A 26,953-nucleotide genomic window follows, 5' to 3' on the forward strand; every position below is an offset into this window, starting at 1 on the left:
TTATAAGCATTGTATTTTTTTTTTTTTTTTTTGGTATTAATACGGGGCTATAAGCCCAAAAAGAGAACCAGAGACCCTAAATACAAATAGAACCCTAAATACAAATAGAACAGGATAAGGTAGTCCCTCTTTTATCCTCCATAAGCATTGTATCTATTCCAATGCATTCTATGCTGCTTGGCTTTTTTTGCTTTTTGATTAGTCTCAAACATGGAAAAGGTGAGGGCCAGCATGTATGGAAATTGACCTTACAAGCCAATAAAGTAAAAGTAGAGAATGTTATTTTTGAAATCATATTATGTTTTGAATTGATTGATGAGCTAAATTTTCTGAGTAAAAAGTGATAAAATAATACAATTGTGAAAATTATCTCTATAAGGAAAAAAAGGGTGCCTTAGGAGCACCTTGTTTTGGGTTATTGAAGTCCAAATTTTCACTTTTGAAAAGTCCAAACCTCCGTAACCAACTCTAAAATATAAGCTTATATTAAGACCTTATACGAAGATGTCTTTGTGTGTGAAAATAATAGTTAAGATGTTAACATGTATTATAATAAGCAATTTAGTTATAATGTTAAATTGTTTGACCATTCTCAATTTTTATATGAAGACATCTTAATGTGAATAGTTATCTTAGTTAAATCAACATGCAACTATTATTATTGCTTTTAAGGAGATGAATATGAAATTATGAATATGGTGAGGATGGTGCCTAACCTAACTTTGCATATAGTCAATTATTTAATAGATGGTGATTGTAGACATGAAAACCCCACACAACGTGGGCTCTTGTCATTTTCGAGCATGTAAACAGACAACATATGCTCTCGTCTATGATCCTTTGCCAACTAATTAGTAGTTACTATCTTATATCACATTTAATTTCTTAGTATAATTTATCATGAGCCTACTTAATTTTTAAACTCATGCCTAAATCTCAATTTTGTGCATGCAACAACTCATTGGTCGGCGATAAACCCTTAAATGGAGTTCCAATCTACGACGGATTAGTCATTGACCTGTCGAGTTGGAGGATACCGATGGAAACCAAAATGAAATATATATAGAAGCTAAAAAATAACTCCATCAATTTGATAGTTGCCTTCTTGAGATTTATTTTTAAAAAGGAAAGAGATTGGGAAACACTCTCTTCAAGAATCTCTAACACATGATAAGTGATAACCTAAAGCATTCTACAAATAGTTTAAAACTATGGCAACAATGACAAATATGAGGTTTTTATTTCTTGCGGGGAAAAAAAATGGTCCTATTACCTTTGGGGAGAAGAATTCATGACAACGATAGACAATAGTATGTCCAATTATTCAATTATTTGGGTGGGTCTAGTTATCTAAATGCTACATATTCTACGATAAATTATTGTTAAAAAATTCTATATGCACAAAAAAAAAAAACTATCATATATTTTTGTATATTTTTATGTATTATTTTATATTTTTTTTTTAATATTTTTATGTGTATATAGTATGATGAATGATTGTTAAGAGCCTTTTTTTTTAATGGCCAATATGAACTTGATGGCAAAGCTCATTTAGGTAGCGTTTGGTGGAAATACAGAGACGAAAAGACTGAGACTGTGAGATATTCTGTTTGGTGCAAAATGGGAGACAGAAATTGAAACAATAATAAAACTTTAATTTAATTTGGACAAAGGGTAAAATTGAAATTAATTAGTTGAAATGAGGGTATTTTAAGTATAAAATGTTATTAAAATTTCAGTCTCCATTTTTAAAAAGTTTAGTCTCCTATGTCTCTACTTTTTGGAGGTACTGAAATATTGAAATTTTGGAGACAAAGACAGAAATTTTAGTACCAGTCTCTGAACCAACAAATATGATACTAAGTCTCAATCTCTCAATCTCTGTCTTAGTACCTCAAAACAAACGTTATCTTATAAATTTCAATTCAAATTGTGGTCATACCTATAGATAAGCCAAATAAAAATAAAGTAAAATTAAAAAGATATTATTATTATTATTATTGTGTGAAATATGGATTTAGTTCACTTAAAACACACAGAATTAACCTCCAAGGTTACTATAATCCATCCAAAACTTATATACTATAATCTAAGGATATGCATGTTGTTAAAGTTTAAGGAAATGATTAATTAAGGACTTTATGGTGTACTTGAAGATAAATAGTTTTTTGGTGCAACAAGTATGATGAGCGCTCCACATAAAATTAGGACCCATGATGGTGATGGTGATGGCCTGCTTGCTTAGCCAAGTGGGCCAACTAAGAACCTTATATTATGTGGATTTTCATGTATTGGGTGGGGGTGGGTCCTTGGCTTTTCATTCATTAATGTAATAAACTACATTAATATGATTTTATATTGAGATAAGAAAAAAAAATAAGGGATGGGGGGAGGTTGGGAATTATGTACTTTATGTGAACCTTTATACTTTATAGGTTCTAAGATGTGATTTTTTAATTAAAAAAATCCAAAAAATTGGACATCTATTATAGTTTCTCAAGTATTTTTTTAACAAAAAAAAATTAGTTCAAGAATTAATTTGTTACGAATTTAAATTTTATTAAAAATTTATTATTGATCAATAAATTTTTATATACATAATAAAAAATTTGAATTTTTTATAATTGTTTAACTAAATAAGTGAACTAATAATTCAATTAATCTAATTTAGTTATTAAACATGTATTATTAAATATAATAATTAAGTTTTTTACATACTTATCATTTGAATTTGATTCTTTTAAAATGAAAAAGTTAGTAAAATAATAAAATAAATTATTAATCATTATTAATTTCTTAATTTTCATAAAATATGTGTCTCATTATTTTAATTTAAAAATGATTAACTTATTATTTTATTATTTTATCAATTTTTTTTTATTTTAGGAGGATTTTAATTCTTACTATTCATATGAAAGGTGGTTATAAAGTTTAAAGTTTTTTATTTTTTAAGGCAAAGTATTTTAAATTTTTAAGGCAAACTACCATGTTTTCTTTAACAAAAACAATATAGATGATGATATGATGTTGAGATTTTAACTTAATCCCATTTATAAATTTTTTCGTTATTTTACTAGTATTCCATTTTTATTGATTAAAATCACTGATTATCTACCTTATCATCTTGGAGTGCATGTAACCTCCTGAAGGGATTTAACACTGTTTATATTAGAATTTTTTCATATTAATTAATATATAAAGAAATAAAATATATAATAAGTTGACCATCATAATGAATCTCTATCAAATTAGGATTAGTAGCCGTTAGCCAACTTTTCCATAGCTTAGGTCTTAGGATTATTATTATTATAAGGTAACCAGATCTAAACCCGAGTTTAAAAGTGAAAAAACACCTAATAAATATAAAATTTGTTGCTTATTATATTACTTCATATGGTATGGTCCGAATAATTAAAATAAGTGATAATGTTATTAGAATGCCAAAACCATGTGATTGCAGTTCTTAAAAATTGGAGGACAAATTTTGGAGTTTATTCCACGTGGCAGATGCTGGTTAGGCCACGTGGAAGCTCCCTCGGATGCCTTTGTAGCTGGGATATTTAAACTTTGTAAGAAAACAAACAGGGAGGACATTCTTATGATGCCATGTGAGGCTGTGATTGTGAACACTGAACATAACCAGCGCGTGCTCTTACGCGTTTTGGTAGTGGCGCGTGGTCCTATTTTGGTAATTATATAATTTCTTTTTAAAAAAATAAAAATATTCTGATTCGAGTTTATCTAGGCCTGGCAGCATGGACCCTATCCGCGGGTACCCAACCCGATCCGCTGCGGGTAGGGTTGGGCGCGGAGCGGGTTGGCCTGCGGAGCGGGTAGGGTGCGGGTTGAGCCTCAACCCTACCCGCCCAACCCGCACCCCCCATAATATGTGTTATATATGATTAAAAATGTTACATATGGGAGTTGAACCAAGAACCTTAAGCATGTGCGAAAACTTCTTGGCCACTCAACCAAATTTATAAATTTGTAAATTTTGCTCATTTATTTTTATAAAACATATTTTTCATTTAATGAGATATAAATACAATTTTTAACAATCTAGTGGCCTCTATTTTTGTCAACCCGCGGGTAGGGTCGGATACCCGCGGGTTGAGTGCGGGTAGGGTTAGGGTTGGGTATTTTTCAACCCGCGGGTAGGGTAGGGTTGAGTGTTGGTTAAAAACTCAACCCGCGGGTAGGGTTAGGGTTGGGTTCAAACCCTACCCTACCCTACCCATTGCCACCCCTAAGTTTATCAAGTATGGAGAAATGGATACTCTCTCTTTTTTCCTTGATACTTGAGCAAATTTTAGTTTAAATTATTAACCCATGATAACTTTTTAAAAGCTAAAATATATTTGTTGTTTTTAAAATTTATTAAAAATTTTAAAATTATTTTTAATTTTTATTTTATTTTAATTTTGTTTTAAAAATTTTCAATTTATATTAAATATATTCTTAAAAGCTGAATTTTTAAAAAATTTAGGATTAATTTAATGATAATACATGACAATTATATCTAATTTTTTTACGTTAAAAATTGTTTTTGTAAAATTATTATTGAATTGATAATAATTTTTTTAAAAATTTAGCTACCAAAAATATATTTAATATAAATAAAAAATTTTAAAATAAAATTAAAATAAAATAAAACTTAAAAATATTTTAAAATTTTTTGACAAACCTTGAATACTTTACTTTTCAAAAAAAAAAAAAAAAAAAAACTAAAGTTCATAGCCTCATGGGTAGTGCATAGCAGCATATTGTGATATTGATATGTTCCAATTTCCAAATTTCAATTTTGTAGGGAGATGAGAAATGGAAATGGGAATGGATGGAATATTTTGTTTATATTTGAGTATTGAATGAAAATTTCATATATTCAATTTTGTATAACACTTATTATATGAAACTTAAAATGTGGGTTTAAGATTGTGAACCAAATTCTCTCTTTCAATGGTTTCTATTTTACTTTAATTTTAGTGATTCCCGTAAATAAATTGTTTTAAATTTCAGATTTGGTAATAAATTATGATATTAGAAATTTAATAGTCAAACTACTAAATAATTTCATATTTTAAATCAAAGATTTTATCAATCATGTTATGTATATAATTACATGTATAATATATGTTAGAATATATAACATATATTAAAAATATATAAAATAACACATATAAATATACACAAACTTATAATGTTTAATTTTTTTTTATGTATGTGTAAATTTTTTAAGATATATAACAACAATAATAATATTTGTTGTAAGATTAATACATGATTGATTTAAGCACTTTACCAGTCACTTTAGTTGACAAAGATCTTGACTTTAATTAATTAATAATCATATAATATATGTTTATCTAATCTAATTAGAGCCAGGACATTGTTAGCTGTATAAGGAAAGTTGCCAAATAATTTAGACAATGGAATATATATTTCAATTGTTTCCATTTTTAAGTTTATAGTAATATAAGGGGTAAAAAATGCTTATGGTATGTTTTGTTTTATTTGAATTTTCTCTTTCATATAATAAGTGTTTCCCATTAATCATACAAATAAACTGCTGGCATTTTAATGGTTATCGCAAATTCTTAATGCCACTTTTGCTTACTATTTATACACATTCGATCTACAATTATTAAAATTAGTTATTAATATAAAATATGTATTAAAATATAAAATATACATTAAATTTAAATTAAATAATATATATATATTTATATATAAATATATAATAATTAATTTTAATATATAAATAATATTTTTGATTTAGTATTTACTTATTTAGCTATGATTTTTGAGATGGTGACTATAGTAGCTAAAATTTTAATTTAACTTTTAAAATTTTTTGATATTATAATTTTAAATGAATTAATCGATTTTATAAAATTTGTACTAAATTTAATAATTTTATGATTTAAATTTTATTAAGATTTTATGTTTTACATACTTAATTTATCTTTTCGATTTTACGTAAAATCTTGATTTTTCCTGCTTTGTGATGACAATGGGGGTAAAAATGGGGAAGGAAGATAATGTGTTACTTCCTTTGTTTTTGGTCAAATAAAAAGGAGAAGAAGTCTCACCAAGACACCAATTCAATAATTGAGTTTGGTTTAAATGTTCATACAAACTTTGTACCCCCAAAACAGGACATTCAATTATTCTAGCAGTATGAAAAATAAACAGAGATCCATAACGATTATTTATAAAACAAAATTAGTGTCTTGGAATTAAAATTTAGCTCCGAACCATTTTAAAAAAAATATTTTTATTTATTTTAGTTCAACAACAGTAAATTAAACCACAATAATTGTCACTTAGCTAATAGTGAAAACACGTAGAATATGTTGGAAGATTCATAAAAAAATATAAAAAATTTCGGATGCCCAACAAACAAACACTGCATTGATTTTTTTTCTTTGGAAAGAGTAAATTGCATTTTGGAGCATCTATTTTATTTTATTTTATTTTTCTTGGGGTTCATGTGAATGCTTGTGTAGTTTTAATTACATGCACTTACTATTTTAATATCTCTATTATATTTTTATTTTTAATTTAGTTTAGTTTCTTACACTGCAAAAACTAACAAGTAACCCAACATCCCAACGTCTCTCTGTCACAAACCAGGGGGAAACGACGTCGTATAAGTGTATAACTGGTCCACCGCCCCCTGAGGAATACGTTGACCGTATAATGATACCAGAATACGTAACAAATACGTACATACGAGTTCGTATGTCTGCATTTGTATCACGCTGTGTTCGTCGTTTTCTTTCATCATCAAAATCTCTGAAACTCTCACTCTCTCTCTCTAAACTTTCTCTCTCTACTGTACGTTCCTCGTGTTCTTCTCTCACAAGCCCTCACTTTTCACACACACTTCACGAACTTCATCACAATCACACACTCTCTTTTTCTATCTCTCTCTTCCATTTTCTCGCTCTATCTTTTAAGCATTTGTTTTATTGGTTCATTGTTCTCACGGTCAAAACTGAGCTCACTGTGCGTGTGTGTGTGTGCGAGAGAGAGAGTGAGTGAGTGAGTGTGTTGATGTGTACCTGAATGGCTCTCGCTTGTGTTCGCCGGAGACGATGAAGATTTCCGGCAAGTCACTTCACGCACCGCCGAACCCTACGCCGGACTCAGATCTCCAACCGCCGAAGTTGTTTCACCGGAAGAAGCCGAGGACGCCGGGGAAGAGGTTGAGGAAAATAGGAGCTCCGAACGGGAAGCGGAGCAGGCCGGAAACGCCGCTGCTGAGGTGGAAGATCCACGAGAGGAACGACGGCGGCGACGTTGGCGGAGTTGGAGACGATGATCCGGTCGAGGAGGACCAGAAGTCACTCGTCGGAGCTGGCCGTAGAAGCTGCCGGAGGAAGAGTGAGACGGTGTCGGCTAGGAAGCTCGCTGCCGGACTGTGGCGGCTGCACCTGCCGGAGATGCCAATGGTGGTACGGAGGAGCGAGGATCGGTTGAGGCTTCAGGTAGAAAACAGTTCTTCGATTTGGATTCCGATCTTTTCTGCTTCGTTTTATCAATGTGTAGTCGCTTTAACGTGTTTGTTCTTCTTTCTGGTTTTGGAAACTTGATTTTTGTTTATTGTTTTTTTTTTCTCGGCTGAGAATTACTGCTTCGTTTACTGTTTTCTAGAGTCCTTCATTGTGCAGTAAAATGTGTAGTTTATTGTTGTTGTTTAATGCTATTATTGCTTGATTCTGGAGTAATGTTGACTTGTGTGAGATTCCGCTCTTTATCATCATTGTGCAGGATTCTAGTCTATAAAGTTTTTGTGTAGCTTACTCGTGAATACTGATGTAGTTTTACCCGGCGCCTTTTTGTTTTGTTCTTTCTAATGATTGATTTTATATAAGTTGATTAGGTTTTCTTCTGTGTACATTGGCAACTGTGGATTCATTTCTTTGATTTATTGTTTGTATGTTACTGCATCGTAATTTTTGTCCATGTGGTTGGCATTGTTTTTGGTTCTTGGTCCTGATGCACTACTCATCTGCAGCATGGAATCGGCCATGTAGGCCTCCCATTCCCCGGCCGTCCAAATGCCATGGCTCATGCTTCTGATCTGAAGAATCTATCCCAAAGTCCTCGTTCCATCTCTGGGCCAAAGAGCGGACACTTCTGTGAGGTATGATTTTTGCTCCCCATTTTTGTTACCTGGTTGTACTTGTGGTTAGTCATGCACATGCCTGTTTTAATCATACGTCTATGCTATGTGTGAAAGGAAGCAAATTCATTTTGGCTATAAATAGCAACAAACTATAAGCATCTCAACCTACAATTATAGCAACATTGTAGTTCATGATTGTTGCATAGATCCATCATCCATGCTGTGTACAATTTTAGAGGCTTTTTTAGAATGGCTTGGACAAAACACTTCTTACATTTTTCATTTACACTTACATGGTGAAAGTAGCTCTTAAAATATCAGGAACAGGAGGAATTTTTTTCCTTGCCGAGGAAAGGTTTTAAAAGCATATTGCTTTTACTTCTAAGAAGAGAGTAAGCAATTGAAGTGCTAATTGACTAATTCTAATCCTTTGTGTTCTTCAGCTTGAACCTTCTTTCCAGTTTTCCAACACTGAAATGGAGGGTGCAACAAAGTGGGATCCTTTATGTTTAAAAACATCTGATGAGGCACAACATATCTACAACCACATGAAATTTCTTGATCAAAAGGTAAGTGCTGTATCTGTGGTATCTGCCCTTGAAGCTGAATTAGAGCAAGCTCGCACACGAATTCAGGAGCTTGAGGCTGAACGCCGCTCCTCCAAAAAGAAACTTGAGCATTTCTTGAAGAAAGTCAGTGAGGAAAGGGCCCAATGGCGAAGCAGAGAGCATGAGAAAATCCGTGCATACATTGATGACATTAAAGCTGAGTTGAGTCGTGAAAGGAAAAGTCGGCAAAGGTTTGAAATTGTCAATTCAAAGCTGGTTAATGAGTTGGCAGATGTCAAACTAGCAGCAAAGCGTTACATGCAGGAATATGAGAAGGAGAAGAAGGAAAGAAAATTGATTGAGGAAGTGTGTGATGAGCTTGCCAAGGAAATTGGAGATGATAAGGCTGAGGTTGAAGCGTTAAAGAGGGAGTCTATGAAACTTAGAGAAGAGGTCGAAGAGGAGAGAAAGATGTTACAGATGGCTGAAGTATGGCGTGAAGAACGTGTTCAAATGAAACTGATAGATGCAAAAGTTGCACTTGAAGATAAGTATTCACAGATGAATATACTTGTAGCTGAATTGGAAGCACTTCTTAAGTCAAAAGGTGTGAGCATAACTCCAAAGGAGATGAAAGAGGCACAGTCACTGCAACAGGCTGCAGCTGCAATGAACATTCAAGACATCAAAGGATTCTCATACGAGCCACCCAATTCAGAAGATATTTTTGCCATCTTTGAGGATATGAATTTCGGTGAACCCAATGAGAGGGAGATTGAGCCTTGCGTTTCTCACAGCCCTGGTAGTCATGCCTCGAAGATCCATAGAGTGAGTCCTGAAGCTAAAGTACTCAGTAAGAACAACATTCAGAGACATTCAGACGTATTCATGGATGATAATGGTGATATGGATGAAGATGAAAGTGGATGGGAGACTGTGAGTCATGTTGAAGATCAAGGCTCAAGTTATTCGCCAGAAGGGAGTGTCCAGTCTTTGAAGAAGAATCATCGACACAGTAATGTCTCGGGGAGGAGTGTGCTTGAATGGGAAGAAAATGCAGGCCAGGAGACACCAATCACTGAAATCAGTGAAGTGTGCTCTATACCCGCTAAGCAATCAAAGAAGGTATCATCCATAGCAAGGCTTTGGAAGTCGGGCCCGACCAACGGCGATAATTACAAAATAATCTCTTTGGAGGGAATTCATGGAAGGCTTTCAAATGGAAGGTTATCTAATGTGGGAATCATGTCCCCAGATCATGGTTCAGGTAAAGGAGGTTTAAGCCCCCAAGACATTCTATACCAGTTGAGTCCTCCTGATTCGGGAAATCTGCATCGAGGCATGAAAGGATGTATTCCGCGCACCGGACAGAAGCATAGCTTGAAAACCAAACTTTTGGAAGCTAGGATGGAAAGCCAGAAGGTTCAGTTACGCCATGTTCTTAAACAGAAGATTTAGGTGCAACCAAGGCACAGGTTGGCATGAAGAAATCCGCCAGGTACAAATATGCTACATATGGAAAACCTGCTCAGAAGATGATGAGGGGCCTTTGAATCAATTGCACAAGTTACGCTTAAGACTTATAGTTCATGTCTCAGTTCTTCGTTACATCATTCTTATTAGGCATTGAGCAGAAAATGTATCTCAAAAGAAGATGGAATAATCGTCTTTGGAAAATAGCTTTGTAATATGTAGGATCTTGAGGGAGATTATGAGAAGCATGTATCTTTTGTTGTATCAATTTTAGTCGAGGGAAGAAAAATACAGATGATAAAATATAGATGTTGGCAATATCTCTTTTTATTTTTTATTTTCCGGATTTTGATTTTCTATTGTTGCAGATGTCGCTTAGGAGTTGTTGTAGATTGTACTATTGTAGTAAGAGATAATAATAAAGATAATTTCTGGACTCGGTAAAGTAAAAGAGAACTTCATAGTTCATACTTGAATGCTGGGACCATTTCCTCATTCCATTTGTTTATGTTCATTCTGATAGCGAGTGTCGTTATAACATCTGGGTTACAAGTAGCGAAACTGAAATTATTAGAAGCATATTATTTTTTTATATTTTAAAATAATTTTAGAGTTTAATTTCGATATATTGTAAGTATTATATGTGTATCTAATCATGTATTATAAATGCTCATATAAAATGGATGTGAATGTATAAAATATTTTATACTATCACAATTAAACATATTAAAATTCTAAAAATATTATTTACAAATTAAAATTAGTTATTAAAATTAATTATTGTGTATTTATGTATAAATATATGTATAATTTAACTTATTTTTAATATGTATTTTTATGTTAATATATATTTTATACTAGTAACTAATTTTAATGGCATCTAAAATTGTAAAATTCTTAGTTTTCATTTTTATTTTCTAATTACAAAATGGGTAGAAACTCAGGTCCAGTTGACTTCACGTGAAGTTGATAGCTGAAAGCGGTTAAATAATTTGATTGATTTAACTAAATTTTTATGTAACGGCTTTTAACTTTCAACTTCACATGAATTGGATCGCTGAGTTTTCACCTACAAAATGCTATTTAGGTCTATATTATTTGAAATTGTTTAGTGTTAGCAAATAATAATTAAAAGAAATAAAAACAAGTGAGAAACAATTACAAGGGAAGGGGAAGGTGTAGCTTTCCGGAGAATCCTCGCCGTCACTTTTAGAGTTCTAGTGTCTAGAATGGCACTGAAAAATAATGTCTTTGAATCAATAACCCGCCAAAATTATCACAAATTTTCTCAGCTACTACACTGCAATTTCAATTCCCTCCATTTTCCCCAAATTCAAAAACCCTCTAAACCCTAATATCCAATCCTCTTTCTTTCTCAATCACTCTCTCGTTCTCCCTCAATCTCTCTCTGCAACTCATGGAAGCTCCATCCTTCTCTCTGGGCCTCGATTTCACTTTGGATTCCCAGCCACCTGAACCTGAACCTGAACCTGAACCAGAACCAGAACCACATTCTCCAATCCATCTTCCTCAAATCAACGATGGCAACGATTTGAATCAAGAGGAAGTACCCGATTCCGACCCGGATGCCGCACCCGATCCACCTCGCCGCATCCTCAAGCGCCTCCGCCGTGGCCTCCCCCCGCCCCCGCAGCCGCCCCCGCAGCCGCAGCCCCCGCAACCGCAGCCGCCGCAGCAGCAGCAGCAGGAACCTGTTTTCAATTTCGATGACGAAGACATCGAAGAGTTCTCCTCACAAGACAATGACCACGATCGCCTTCGAGGTTATAAATTGCACTTCTCAACTAAAAAAAAGGCTAATCTTGAAGTTCAACACATAAAATACATCATCTCAGTTAATTACAAGTTTTCAATTCTAAATTTTGTATATTTTTTTTGTGTGGCAATAGTAAATGCACATTCATCAACAAGGAGCCATCCAGTGTGTAGCAGCTCCAAGGTCTCATTGAGTGGTTCTGGATTTTTGACTCCTCATTCGTCATCTAGGGTTACAAAACGGAAGGAACCTTGTCCTGATGATGTTCCGGTTTCTGCTAAAATGGAAACTGGTTATCGTGGGTTGATGTTTCCCAAATTAACAACTAGCCCTCTCCGAAGGTTTAAGTTGCTCTCTGATTCTGATTCCGATTCTGATTCGGACGTAGAGGAAATTGTGGTGAGTAAAGAAAACAAGAATGCAGCTGCTCCTGTTCAGCAAAGTACAACGAAATTGAAGTGTAGTGTGGACCAAGATCCTGACCTGTGGAAGGATTTTTCTCCTGTAAAGAAATTTTCGATTCCCACACCAGCTTTTGATGAGTTTTGTGAGGAGTACTATCAGTCTGTGAAGAACAAGGGAGTGGCAAATTCGGGGATTGATGTGGCTGGAAGTTGCTCCAAGAGGTCTCTTGGGGTTAATGTGAGTGACAATTTCTAACATCTTAATTCAGAAAATTTCCTTTTAACAACATTCATTTATGATTTTTCAAATGGGAATAAGTAGAATTACTAACATCGATTCGTTGGATAGACGGCAAAAAACAAGGAATCTGGGAGCTCAGGGATTCATGTGGCTGGAAGTTGCGGAACAGGGCATACGGGGGTTAATTCTAGCTGCCAAGGTGATCAGCAGCATTGGGAGTCTGAAGGGCCTCTTCCTCCTGCTCACCGGTATTTTTTCCATGCTGATCCGAGGATTCAGCAATTGGTCCGCAGCAGACTCTGTAATTTTTCTCCGCTAGGCATCAACAAAGTGAATCAACAAGCTAATGCGTCAAATATCGATTACATGTAATACTTTTTATGCTTGCTGATGGCTAAAGAAGAAACACTTTGCCAGTTATGTTGAATTGTTTGTAATTTTCGGTTTCAGGGGACAATTTGGCAATGGGGGAGCTTCTGCCCAGAAAGGTCCTGTTAAGAGCTCGATAAGGGGGAATAACAGATCAAGAAATTTTTCTGCTGAGGAAAACTTAGGTGCTTCCGAAGGCTGGGTGGATCCTAGAGCCAGAGGTGTTTCGCAGTTCAGCAATGGAGAATCTTCTAGAAAGAAAGCAACAAAGAGGAATGGCTCTAAGAAGAACCAGACAAACAAATCAAGTTCTTCGAATGTTTCGCATACTACTACAAACTGGGTGGAACCCAAGAGTCGCACCAGTATGCCAAAGGATGCGGGCAAACGGCGTGTTCAAGCAAGTGGTCAATCCGTTGGTCATTGGTTTACATCACCTGAAGGAAGAAAGGTATGTGTGCTTGTAGTAGTTCAAACATGTTTAAGAACATTTCAGAATCTGATTCTCGTATCTTGGAACCGCAGGTTTATGTCAACAAAAGTGGACAGGAGCTAACAGGCCAAGCTGCATATAGACAGTATCGGAGGGTACATCTGCTAACATACTATTTTCACATTGAATTGTCATTTTGGATGTTATATGGCTTTGAAATAATGCTTTTGAATCTTGCAGGAGAGTGGTGCAGGATCCAGGAAGTCCAAAAAGAAAACTAGTGTCAAAAGGGAAAATTCCAAGAAGAGAAACCGAAACAATTGATAGCGGAATATGTTTCTTCTCAACATGGTTCACATCCTGTATATTACTTTGTAGATCCAATTAGCATTACCCAATTATAGGTTTGGTTGTGTTAAATTTTCTATAAGCTTCTCGTGTCATGTTTTCAAATGGTGGCAAGAGAACTAGCAATCTAGAATGCAGCATCACCCTTCATTCTTGTGTTGCTTCTGAAGTTTCAATGCAAAATAATCATCACAAGTGATCAATGTCTTGAGCTGATATCAGTTGCTCCCATGAAATGAAGTCAACTTGAGATATTGATTCAAGTGGTCCAAATTGATGCTTTGGTTCCTTTTCCTTTCGATTCATTGTTTATGGTAATGTTAGATTTGCATTTTTTTTATCTCCATTTGGAAAGAAATTAATACCCTGTGAGCTACTTGATTTTCCAACATTTTCTTTGGGAATGTTTGTCTGGACCTGAAATGTAATACAAGATAAAAGATTAAAAAATAAAAATAAAAAACTAGGTTCAAGTGAATGATCATTGAGTAACTGATACCTTCCATTCCCAATAAATAGAGAATCAAAGGTTTAGGGTTGGTTCAACTTTATATTAAGTAGTAAGAGGTGAAGCTACCAAATTAACATAGATTATATGTATGGACAAATCTGATAGCAAAATTGGGAAGACCTTAATACAAGTTTCTATAAGAACCAGCAAGTACACAGTGCATAAAGTATATGCCAAAAAAGGTGGATGGAGGCTCGGGAAATAAAACGAAAAACAAATAAATGATTGGGCATTTTTCTTACTATTGACTTCATTTTAACACAATTTTTTTTCAAAAATATAAAGATTTGCATCCTTCACATGTTACGTATGTCTACCTGAAATAATCTACATTTATGAGAATTGTTCATGGAGATTAGAAGTGTTTTGCTTGTTGTCACTCTTGTCAAATAGAACTTAAGTACCTTTGGATCCCAATATCCGCTGACACACTCTGAAAACAACAAAGCCATAACATTCGACTCTTTAGATAAAATCAAGGGATAACAAATAAAAAAGGTGTACACTTCTGCAAAGGAAAATGGATAGGGAAGATCATAGAATTTCAACTCCTCTGCCTTGCTCTTTATATCACTTGACCAAAATACTGGATCAGAGGTCTTAGGCAAGGTATCTTGTTGCTGCATCTTTTCTCTTGGCCACTGTTCTGCTTTATTGCACTCATTGATGATCTGAAACAAGAAAGTAGTAATCACTTGAAACTTTATGTTAAAGGAAGAACCCCAATACTTCTGCAACTATTGTTATTGTACCTGTTCTTTATGATCAGGTGGAAGAGAATCTGCAGACATGCGTTACTCAACAATGTAACTTAACAAATCTCTTGTAGCTTCCACTCTGGCTGCTTCATCTTTGTGCCGATTCTCAACTGGATTAGCAAGCTACATGAAGATGAAGAATGTTAACAAGTATGGAGTGAGAAACATGGAGGTCCTGGAAGCGAAAAATAACCTGTCTTAGATCTTCCAGTATAGCAGAATAAGCATGTATGGTTTCATCGTCACCATCACCGTAAAGCGACTCTTCACTCTCTTGCAGGCTTCTAGATATGCCATACCTCCTCCTTGGTTGCAAAGCTCCGATATGTGTTGAAAAGCTATTCAACAAACAGAGATAAATTTGTGCCAATCAACAAAGAAAGTGAGCGCCTTTGTCCTAAAAATTTGTGGCTGTATAAACAAAGTACATGAATCACAGAAAAACCCACTTGCATCTTCTCAGAACAAAAAATACAGACACTAAAACAATGGAGACAGAGACAGAGACAGTTGTGTTTCTTTCCATGTCCTAACTATTCCTAATTTTAGCGGATAGAAAATTAGGCAAATTTTTTCCCAAGACGGATATTTTGCCTTTGTCACTTTCTCCAAACATGTTTGTCTTTCAATGTGTTTGTATTTCTGTCCTAGCACAGCTACCAAACAGGACCTAAGATATAAGACACTTACCTTAGTCTTCGTTTCATAGATGTTTGACTCCAAGGCATTCCTCTTGTCTTTAGTTAGCTCCATTCTAGTGTCCTGCTGCGCCAATCGGATTTCTTTTTCTTCAGCTTCTGATTTCTTGGCCTTGTACTCACTAGTACATGAAACTTGTTAGCGTTATCTTTTCCCGCACCACCAGCCTGTAAAAAAGCATGATAGTAACATTTTCATTCACTCAAATCACCAACATGAATCATATCTGCAATCAAAACAATCTCCACAATATAAAAATGTACAGATCCAATGCATAGATCATGAAAACAAATTTCAACAGACATTTTACAAAGTTCAATGCCAGAAATGATTGGATAATCGATTTTAGCTATAAAAAATTTTATCTTCAAGGTAAGATTGCAAGCAATATCTAACAACTAATATCTTCGGTGTGTGTGTGAGAGAGAGAGATATGGAGAGGAATAATACTTCATGTCTATGCTCTGAGTTTCTGTAATGATCGGCTGTCCCAGAAATGTGTTCAACATCCATTGCTTCAGAATCTGAACGATGATTAGCTGTTGTAACTGAATTATCCACATGACTCTCGATCAAGTAAAGACATTAAATTACTTTTAAAAAAGAAAAAGAAAAGAACAAAGGTTAATATGCATGGCAATCTCTCAGAAAATTAATAGTGTGAAGTAGGGAGGTAAACAATGAGTGTTCTTACTTACTCTAGCTGATTTGATACTGACGATTCCATGCAAGTTGAGTTGAACTCTAACTTTAACTCGTGCCATACTAATATGAAGGAATCCATGGAAAGGACCAATCTGAAATTAGACATTACTATATAAGAATCGCTCAGTACCAAACAGAAAAGCTAAGAAGATCATGTCATAAGGATATACTTGATGCTATTCATGGAAACATACACGCGCACGCGCACACACAAATAGCAAAAAAACACTTTCAAATCAAAAGAGGGTTGTAGAGAAGACATACTGTGAATCTGCTAATTTTAGGAGATATCCCAGGCTGTATGTCACGGTAAATTTTAGAAGGTTAGATTTAACAGTATTTGTATAATTATTTGGAGTGTTTGAGAATGTTCTAGATGGTTCCGGAACGTTCTAGAAAGTCCCGGCATACTCTAGAAGGTTCTAGAAGACTCTGGAAAGTCATAGAGTATTCTAGAAGAGTGTGGATGTATATAGGAATGTATATAGAGTAGTATGAAAAAATCTAGAAGTATTTAGAAAATTGTGGTATGATGGATATTTGTAATGAAGGTTCTAGATGATTAATTTAGACCGTTGATTAGATTTAATCCTAACCATCCATTGAGGAGGTATATGGCTATAAATAGGAGGTGAGAGTTAGTGTGAGTTGTGTGTAAATCATTTGTAACAAACACTTGAGCAATAAAATGTTCTTCCACCAAAGCTTCCTTTCTCTTGTGTTCTTAGCTTTCTTGCTAAGTATTTGAGGGTTAGGCTGACTTGGTCATAGCTCAAGAGGTTGAGTAAGTTCGAGTGCCGGCACGGTAGTGTTGGAGTGTGTCCAAGGCCGTGACAATTTGGTATCAGAGAAGGTTCGAGAGGGAGCACACGTGGCTTGTGAGTATGACTTCTAGTATCACCATGGAGCATGTTGAGTTTCAAAGAAGAGGAATGTTATTCCTTCTCAATGGGGAGGCAAGAAGATCCGTTCTTCAAGTGAGCCTAGAGGTAAGGACTCTAACTTCTTAGAAGAGAGAGTTTCTGTGTTGGAGAATGTTCTATCCTCTATGGACGATGAGTGTTTTCAAAGGATAGAACATGATAAGGAGACCCTCGAAGCTCACGTGTTAGGAGAACTAGATGCTTTTAAAGAAAGCATGCTCCAGATCGAAGAGAAGCTTGAGAATTCCTTAAAGTTATTTGAGGAAGTTCGAGTTTGGTTCGAGGAGGCAAATTCTCGACCAACCATTATAAGGGAGACGACAAAGATTGATCTCCCCAAACCAAAGTAGTTCAAGGGCGTAAGGGACGCTAACGAGGTGAAGAACTTTCTATGGCAAATGAAGAGGTACTTCGAAAGCCAAGGGGTGGTCGAAGAAGCAATAAAGATACGCACTGCAGCTCTCTACCTTTCTGATAATGCTACTTTGTGGTGGAGAAGAAAGTGCGTAGATATGGAAAAGGAAACTTGCAACATAGCCACATAGGAAGATTTCAAAAGAGAGTTAAAAAGACAATTCTTCTCTGAGAATGTGGTTTATGAAGCAAGGAAGAAGTTGAGGGAATTGAAGTGTGAGAGTAGTGAACTCCTTTACGTAGTTGCTAATCGTACTCTTGTGGGAAGATCAATCTTTGTCATCTCCCTTATAATGGTTGGTCGAGAATTTGCCTCCTCGAACCAAACTCGAACTTCCTCAAATAACTTTAAGGAATTCTCAAGCTTCTCTTCGATTTGGAGCATACTTTCTTTAAAAGCATCTAGTTCTCCTAACACGTGAGCCTCGATGGTCTCCTTATCATGTTCTATCCTTTGAAAACACTCATCCATAGAGATAGAACATTCTCCAACACAAAAACTCTCTCTTCTAAGAAGTTAGAGTCCTTACCTCTAGGCTCACTTGAAGAACGGATCTTCTTGCCTCCCCATTGAGAAGGAATAGTATTCCTTCCTCTTTGAAACTCAACATGTTCCATGGTGATACTAGAAGTCATACCCACAAGCCACATGTGCTCCCTCTCGAACCTTCTCCAATGCTACCATGCCGGCACTCGAACTTACTCAACCTCTTGAGCTATGACTAGGTCAGCCTAACCCTCAAATACTTAGCAAAAAAGCTAAGAACACAAGAGAAAGGAAGCTTTGGTAGAAGAACACTTTATTGCTCAAGTGTTTGTTACAAATGATTTACACACAACTCACACTAACTCTCACCTCTTATTTATAGCCATCCACCTCCTCAATGGATGGTTAGGATTAAATCTAATCAACGTTCTAGATTAATCATCTAGAACTTTCATTACAAATATCAATCATACCACAATTTTCTAAATATTTCTAGATTTTTCCATACTACTCTTTATACTCCTATATACATTCACACTCTTTTAGAATACTCTATGACTTTCCAGAATCTTCTAGAACCTTCTAGAGTATGCCGGGACCTTCTAGAACATTCTAGAAGGTTCCAGAATCATCTAGAACATTCTCAAACACTCCAGAAAATTATACAAATACTGTTAAATCTAACCTAAAATTTACCGTAACAGGTAGTTCACTCGGATTAGCATAGAATGCTTCCAAACGTAGCAAGTTACTGAAACAAAATGTAAGGGTTTTAACACTTGGAATAGGTTGGCCTTTAGGGAAAATCACATCCTTTGGTTCTGCAGAAATTGGACCTTCCTCTGATGAAATTCCGATTGAAAAAAGGCATAGAATCCTGGACCTGAAACAAGCATGAAAATTTTACATTCATTTAATTTCATAGAGAATGATACAAGATATCAAGCAATAATAACAAAAAAAAAGTCCAAATTAGACAGAAAATAAAGCTAGGTAACCACTTGAACTCAGCTCATTTGTTATTACCACTGTATAGTTTGCAACATACTAACCTTGTATTCCTTGACACGCAAAGCAGGACTCAGCATTGCACACTGAAGAGCACAACCACGAGCTACACACTCGCTAGCATTCAGCGTTCGGCCGGGTTCTCTTTTGAACAGAGAAGTTAATAATCTAGTTACAGCTGGAATCCTCGAACCAGAGCCAACTAGCTCAACAGAATGAATCTTTTCTACACTCAACCCTGCATCAGCCAATGCTTTGTTACAAGGAACACAAATTCTCTCCAATAGTCCTGATGCCAAATTCTCGAATTCTTCCCTCTTGATAAGTCCCTTAACATCCTTTTCATCCATCAAGCACTCAATGTTCAGAGGAGCCTCTGAATTTGCACTCAAAGCCTTCAATTTCTCGCATGGTGACCGCAGCCTGATACAAGCCCTGGCATTAGAATACACATCAATGCTGTATGCCTGTATTGTTCCCTAAATTTCACTGCAAAATAACTAAACAGAACCTCGTCGAAGTCTCGGCCACCTAAGCTCCAGTCGAAAACATGAGAAAGCATCTTCATTTTCCCATCCTGAAATGCTGCAATAGAGACCTGGGTATCACAATGACCAACATCAACAAATGCAACATAAATTGGGGCTGCAATGGAAAAATCCGTTTTGTAAATTCCATAACCAATACCGGTTGCAGTACAATCATGAATCAATCTCAAAGGCTTCAACCCAACAATTGCTGCTACATTTAGATAGACCGGTCTCTGCAAGTCAGAGAAGTATGAAGGAACCCCTATAACACAATCCCAAACAGAGATCCCCAAATTTTTCAGCTATAATCTTGAAGTGAGCAAAAAGCATTGCTAAAATCTGAACCAGTGTAAATCTATGATTCTCCTTCAAGTATTTCAAGTGAATCAGAACACTAACATCCGGGCCTTCAGAAGTTTCAACAGCAAGCATTTTCAGCTCCTTTTGAACATCAGGGTCCGAAAATTTCCTCCCTATCAATCTCTTCACTTGAGACACTCTGGATTTGGGGTGCATCATAGCAGAAGCAGCACCAGATGACCCCCCTAACACGCACCCTGCGTGTTGAGCAAACGTCGCCACGTGGGCAACACGCACCCTGCGTGTTGAGCATCCGTCGCCACGTGGCAACACGCACCCTGCGTGTTCCCAACGGCACAACGAGGTGGTCCCTTTAAAGGAGAGGAGGGCAGGGAGCTTAAACATAGTGGAGCTCATTCTCCATATGCAGTGGTGAAAGTGATTGAGAGTGAGAGTGAGAGTGAGTAGTGTGGAGGAAGAGGCTCTGGTCTAGTTGAAGAAGATAAGCGCCAGTGAGAGCGAGAGGAAGGAGTGTGTTTAGTAATTATGGTTCGTGATTATGCTAATCCAGCGGAACATGTTACTAATTATTTGAGACAGCCTAATGTGGTAAGTTTAAAATCTTTGTTAATTTAATCTTTATTATTTAGAATGTATTATATTTAGTGTGGTTATTTTAGTTGATGTTATTATTAGTAGTAAGTTAAATAATTTTCTGTGATATTATTATTAGAAATAGGTTAAATAATTTTAATTACTTCCGTTTTGATATTTTTTTTTTGTATATTAAAAATTATTTTTCGTGAACTCAGTAAGTAACATAATTTATAATGTAATTGTTAAAATTAATAAATAATATAAATGAAAATGATTTTTTTGTTATTTTTGTAATTTTGTGTTACTTTATTCTATGTTATAATATTTATATTTTGTACTAGTTGCTAGTTAGTAATATTAAGAGAAAGTCTAGGGGACCAGCAACTTTTGTGTTTTGTGGCCAGCACTTAACCATCAAAAGAAAAGTAAGTGATCTCTCACTATTGGATGTAATCTCACACCATTAAAAATATTATTGATGGCCAATTGATGGTTACAAAACATAAGAGTTGCTGGCCCTAACACTCCTCTAATATTAATAAATATATAAAATAAAAAAAGTAATTTTTGGAGTTTTATATAATTATTTTGAATTTCTGTTTTATTTTTTTTGTAATTTATATTATATTTTACGGAAATAATTTTGAGTTTAAATTTTGGACGACTATGAAATTGTTTTTTATTTTCTGTACTAGGCTAACAGGAATCTGCTGCCCCGTAAGCTTGATCCGCCAGAATTGTGGCACCCGGCGGTTGATCAGGCTTTACGAACAACGGGATTCTATCATGTATCGAGAGTGGGACAGATCAGAGGGCATTCCGCCTTACTATCTGCTCTTGTAGAAAGATGGAGGCCGGAGACTCATTCTTTCGTATTGCCAGTTGGTGAGGTTACAGTAACCCTGGAGGACGTGTTACACATATTTGGCCTACCGATTGATGGAGAGGTTGTGACTGGTTGGACCGATAGTAGTCAGGACTTCTTGGTCAACCACAGCATGGCGATTTTTGGCAGAGAACCCGTTGTGAGTAGTTCATCTAAAAGTTACATAAAGTTATCCTGGGTTCGCCATATCAGAGATACACATCCTCTAGACACTTTGGAGTCTGTTCAACGATACGTTAGGTGTCATATCTTCTGTCTGCTGGGAACCATCCTCTTCGCGGATAAGTCAACAGCATATGCCCACGCGAAGTACCTACCACTGCTTCAAAACTTTGAGCATATCAGCACTTACAGTTGGGGGTCAGCAACTCTCGCACATCTTTATAGGTCACGGTGTCGTGCATCGCGTTATGATTGCAAGGAGATGGATGGCCCGCTTGATTTGTTGTTCGTTTGGGCGTGGGAGCGAATGCCCTTTCTTGCCCCCATTCCAAGACAGCAGCTTGCACTAGCTGATATACCGGTTGCACGCAGGTAACGCCGTATAGTATATATTTTATTGGAGTTTGACTCGTATTTTATTTATGTTTTACTGACAAAACGTAATTTAAACTCTGTTATAACATTGTGTATTGCAGGTGGAGTCATCATCCACGAACTAGGGCGTGGATATCGAAGAACGTGGCGTCTATTAGGCATGACATAGACTACATGGAAGAGGTCAGTATCGGTATTAATTTACAAGAATAATTTACGGAATTAATAATATAACTTAGCCCATGCAACATTTTGCAGTTTGTCTGGCGGCCATACCTCGACATCATCATCCCGGCCGAACTACATCACCACCTTGATGTGTGTGACACAGTAGGGCCATTGATTTCATTCGAGTGTGTCGAATGGCATCCTGTGGACCGAGTGGTTCGTCAGTACGGGTACGCACAGTCTCCCCCTCTGCCGGCACAGGCCATTCGTCTTGACCATCATTGTTACACTCTTCGGGGAGTACAGTGCCACGATTGGAGCACCATACTCAATGAATGGATTCAACAGTGGGGGAACCGCCGCAACAGTCGGTTGCGAGATAGGAATCTGCAACCAATCGCTGACTTTAGCCCGTCTGCCGAGTACCGTAGTTGGTACGGTGGATTATTTTGGATGTACCTGAGGTTGTCGAAGTTGATCCAGCAGCCACCCCATTATCCACCCCAGCAACCACCCCATTTTCCACCCCAGCAGCCATATGCAGTGTTTCATCCATTTCCTTATCATCGCCCACTTCTACCTCAGCCATCACATCAGTTGCCGCAGTCACACCGAGCATCGGTGGACGGATTGGCTCGTCGGAGCCATCGTACCCCCACACCTGATAGTCAAGCGAGTGGTTCCATCGATCCACATGTTGGGATCAATACAGGACGTCTGAATGTGCTAGCAGCAGCTCCGAGCGGTCTGGACTTGAATGCGCCGACACAGCAGGAGGTTGTTGCCGAGTATATCCCTGGTCCTTCCGCTCCAGCAGAAGCAGGTGGGTCAGGTCCAGTCGAGGGATAGGCAGTTGGTCATTAGTACAACCTACGGACAGATGTCCGTTCATCGAACAGGTTTACTCCGTCAAGTGTTAACAAGATAGTGAACAAGATGATGGGATTTTTTAAGAAGCCGTGAGCTGATTAGTCGAACTTAGTCTATTTACTGTTTGTTTTAGTTGCACTCATCTTCAATTTAGTCAATCTTAGTCTATTTAATCTTTGTATTAGTTGTATGCGGCTTCAGTTGACTCGAACTAAATATCATTTAATCTCTATATTAGTTGCAATCATCTTTAGTTGATTCGAACTCAGTATTATTTAATCTTTATATTAGTTGTAATTAACATTCAATAAGCAAACTTAGAAATACATAAACTTGAAAATACATTAACTTAAAAATACATAAACTTGGAAATTCAGAATCCAACCATAACGAACAATTGATTTCTATAACTAAAAATAATCCCTATGAACCACCACTGTTACCAACCCCACTAGGTCCAATATGTTGCGGATATCTACTACGACTATGACCCTGTCTCCCGCAAAGACCATACCTGGGGACCACGAATTTCCCATGAATCCATTTCATTCAGATAGCGAGTCGACTTGGGACAACCTTTTGACGTTCGTCTCAAGGGAGGATTCGCAACCATCATCAGTCCCGGGTAATTAGGCCATGTCTCCGTGTCGCCCAATGGGACGAACTCAATTCTGTAGACCTTACGAATCTCCGATATCTCGTACACATCACCCACATACACCTACCAATCGAGGTGCTGGTTAGCGCAGCACGCAATAACATGGCGACATGGAAGTCGCTCCACCTGAAAACGCCCCCAGTTGCATCTCCATCTCGCAAGATCAACTACTAACACTCGTCTGCTTGGAATTTTGCACACCTAAAACACCTCGTTTCTTCTATCAAACCGATGCACGACTATGTTTCCTGCACGCTGCATATTTGCCTTTATCCGCTGAGTGGCAAACTCAGAGTAAGTAAATCCAGCGTGCTTGCGCTGATAAGCCTTGTAACGACCCAACTTCCAGTACGTCATGATCGTACCAAAAGTAAGGCGTTACTAACATGTTCTCCTTATTAACTATTTAATATTGAGTCTTTAGTTCGATATCGCGTTTCAAATTTTAAGAAAATACCAGAAAATTTTGTTTTCATTAATTAAAATCATATATCAAAGATCACCAAGTAATAATAATCACATAATTATTAATCATAATAAATATTATACAAAAGAATTCAAATGAAACTCAGATACAACTCCTATCCCTCTGTATAAAATAAAATCTTAATCAACAAAGGCGAGAGAACTCTATGAAAACAACTTAACTCATAAATAAGTCTAATAACCGTCTGCGGCTTCAAATTGAGTCTCCGAACCTGTGTAACTGAAAGGGTGGAAAATTTATGGGATGAGAATAAACCACACGTTCTCAGTAAGGAATGAAAATGCCGTAAAAGTGATGAAATAAAATGCAAATAATTAACTTTACTCAATAAAACTATTTTTTATCAAATTCCTGAAAATACTTTTAGTTTTACTTTAGATGATTAATTACTTTTCTTTAAGTTTCTAAACTCAAAACAAGTTTTAATCATAAAATTAGTCATATTAACCATCTCTCAGCCACATAATCATTTCTCAACCACAATATTTCACCTCAATACATCCGTCAACTAATAGCACAAGTAAGAGATTCAAACCTACACACAAACAAGTCAAACAACACAATCACAGAGAAATAATACAAGCAAACACAACCAAATGAAAATGCACAAACAATATGATGCATGTTTGTCCTAAGCAGGCCATGAGCTCACGTTCGGTTTACACCCTGCAGCCCGACATTACCTAGGAACAAGTCCCAGATATGGTTTCTCTGTGTCCTTAGTGCATACGTGTCGGTGGTAAGAATACCACTCCTTCGTGACTACTGGCAGTCGGTGCAAAGCTCGACCCCATAATATACGCACAAGGGGAAACAATGATCCTCAGTTCGTGGGGTTTCCCCGAGATCAACACACAAACAAAACAGAGATCCTTAGTTCGTGGGTTTTTCTGAGATCAATACACAACAAAACAGAGATACTCAGTTCGTGGGTTATCCCCGATATCAACAAAACAAACAACGATCCTCATTTTGTGGATTTTCCCGAAATCAAAGATTATCAACAGTTCATGAGTTATTCCCGTAATCAATTATTATCAATTCGCGGATTTTTTCTGTATTAACCATTACTTAAAACCAAATCCTCTTTCCATTCTTTAAACTTTTCTTAACTTTCTTAAACATTGTTTCCAAAAACCTCAACCACCAAATCATTTCATAATCTCTACCTTTGAAATTTTGAATCAAATATGTTTCAAGCACTTAGGTCTACCCTTAATACTTTTAAGAGGATACTCACTTTTTAATTTCATAAACAATTCTTTTTCTTAAATAAATTAAAATCGAAACATAATTATTTTCTATATAAATCGACCTCAAAATAGTATAATTCTTTTCTTAATAAATTAAACTCAAAATATGATAAATAAAACCCAAAACAAAATCTGTTCTTTTCAATAAATTCAAAGTCAAACAGTTTCCAAATCCAAGTTTTTATAAATTTACATTTCAAACAAAGTTTCGAATTTTATAAAATTTCGACAGCACTTCCCCTAAAACTCGGACTTAACCATGTTTACGGGTTCCCTCTTTCTCAACAATTCACCAGCCCTTTTCTCAACAATTATCACAACAGATTGTCAATCAATCAGAAATCTAACAATTCGCAATAATTAATAATTCAATCATAATCCGCAATTCCCACATAATCCATCAATCCAACTTCAATTTGATCAATTCATAAATTATTTTAACTAAAGGACTAACAGTTTTTCAGTTTCCAAATACCCAAAACACATTATCACCTAATTTAACGAAAATCTTAGCAATATTGACACTAAAACACACAAAGTATGTATTATTCACAAAATCCCGCTTCTCTTACAACCAACTACTATGTTCACCCAAAAATTCAGCTCCATATAGTTTCTAATTATCACAAGTTATCCTTATACTTTTTAGAATTGCGGTTTTTATCTTTAAATTCAGATTTCATAAAAAGGTCAATTTAATAATCAAACTTTAATCTTTTAACAGTTCTCAAACTTAATTCTAATTAATCATAAATCAACATTAACAACTACCAAAACCAATTCCAACCAGTCACAAGTCAATTTCACAGCCATTCTGATATATCAGATAACTAAAAACAACAACAAACACGTATTCTCAATAATCAGAATACAGCCATAACTCAACCAATTTAACATAATCTCATAAAATCAGAATTTTCAACAATTCCATCAAAATAAAAAAATCACTATCGGTCACAGCCTCAAACCAAAATTGATCTCAACAGTTAATCATTCACAACAACAAAATCAGTCATAATCACAGCCATAACCCAAAGTCAATTCATCAATTATCAAAACAACAGTTCTTCAATAATTAACTCATCATATTTCAATTTAATAAACAATATCAAATTAATCACCATTCACAGCCACAATTCAACCAATTTAATAAATAACACAAAATTAATCGCAATTTCATCACATTCAATAATATTCACTCGAGTAGTGCTAGGGAGCCAATGGCCTAAGTGTACAATGTGTACAATGGGCTAAATATTTGGTTTATAAATCAAATGAACATCACTTAAAAAGCTAATTTTGGGTTCACCAGGATTCGAACTTCTGATCTTCCGGATCTGGAACTCTTATACCATGTCCTGAAACCACTCATCCCAAAAGCGTAACCTGACAGGACAATGTAACACTAATAATAATATCTCTAATACTTTTTAAACCT

At 35.9% G+C, this 26,953-nt stretch overlaps 3 protein-coding genes and 1 pseudogene across 3 annotated transcripts; 3 read left to right on the forward strand and 1 right to left on the reverse strand.

Annotated features, from left to right (window-relative positions):
• The first annotated feature begins 6,621 nt into the window (after positions 1 to 6,621).
• LOC112762582 (uncharacterized) lies at positions 6,622 to 10,647 on the forward strand. The gene is made up of 3 exons (XM_025808452.2): positions 6,622 to 7,490; positions 8,021 to 8,149; positions 8,575 to 10,647. The coding sequence occupies exons 1-3, from the start codon at positions 7,098 to 7,100 to the stop codon at positions 10,135 to 10,137; spliced, it is 2,085 nt and encodes a 694-aa protein (XP_025664237.1). The 5' UTR covers positions 6,622 to 7,097; the 3' UTR covers positions 10,138 to 10,647.
• Positions 10,648 to 11,255: 608 nt separating this feature from the next.
• On the forward strand, positions 11,256 to 14,113 carry LOC112764063 (uncharacterized). Its single transcript, XM_025809590.3, has 6 exons — positions 11,256 to 11,936; positions 12,063 to 12,571; positions 12,683 to 12,942; positions 13,025 to 13,394; positions 13,469 to 13,531; positions 13,617 to 14,113. Exons 1-6 carry the CDS (start codon positions 11,570 to 11,572, stop codon positions 13,698 to 13,700), a joined length of 1,653 nt encoding a protein of 550 aa, XP_025665375.1. The 5' UTR covers positions 11,256 to 11,569; the 3' UTR covers positions 13,701 to 14,113.
• A 464-nt stretch (positions 14,114 to 14,577) lies between these two features.
• On the reverse strand, positions 14,578 to 20,486 carry LOC112765835 (heat shock 70 kDa protein 16-like; annotated as a pseudogene).
• A 42-nt stretch (positions 20,487 to 20,528) lies between these two features.
• Positions 20,529 to 23,385, forward strand: LOC112764064 (serine/threonine-protein phosphatase 7 long form homolog). The gene is made up of 4 exons (XM_025809591.2): positions 20,529 to 20,668; positions 21,352 to 22,076; positions 22,181 to 22,262; positions 22,338 to 23,385. Exons 1-4 carry the CDS (start codon positions 20,606 to 20,608, stop codon positions 23,094 to 23,096), a joined length of 1,629 nt encoding a protein of 542 aa, XP_025665376.1. The 5' UTR covers positions 20,529 to 20,605; the 3' UTR covers positions 23,097 to 23,385.
• Positions 23,386 to 26,953: the final 3,568 nt, after the last annotated feature.

This window comes from Arachis hypogaea, chromosome 17 (assembly GCF_003086295.3).
Source record: "Arachis hypogaea cultivar Tifrunner chromosome 17, arahy.Tifrunner.gnm2.J5K5, whole genome shotgun sequence".
Lineage (NCBI taxonomy): Eukaryota > Viridiplantae > Streptophyta > Magnoliopsida > Fabales > Fabaceae > Arachis > Arachis hypogaea.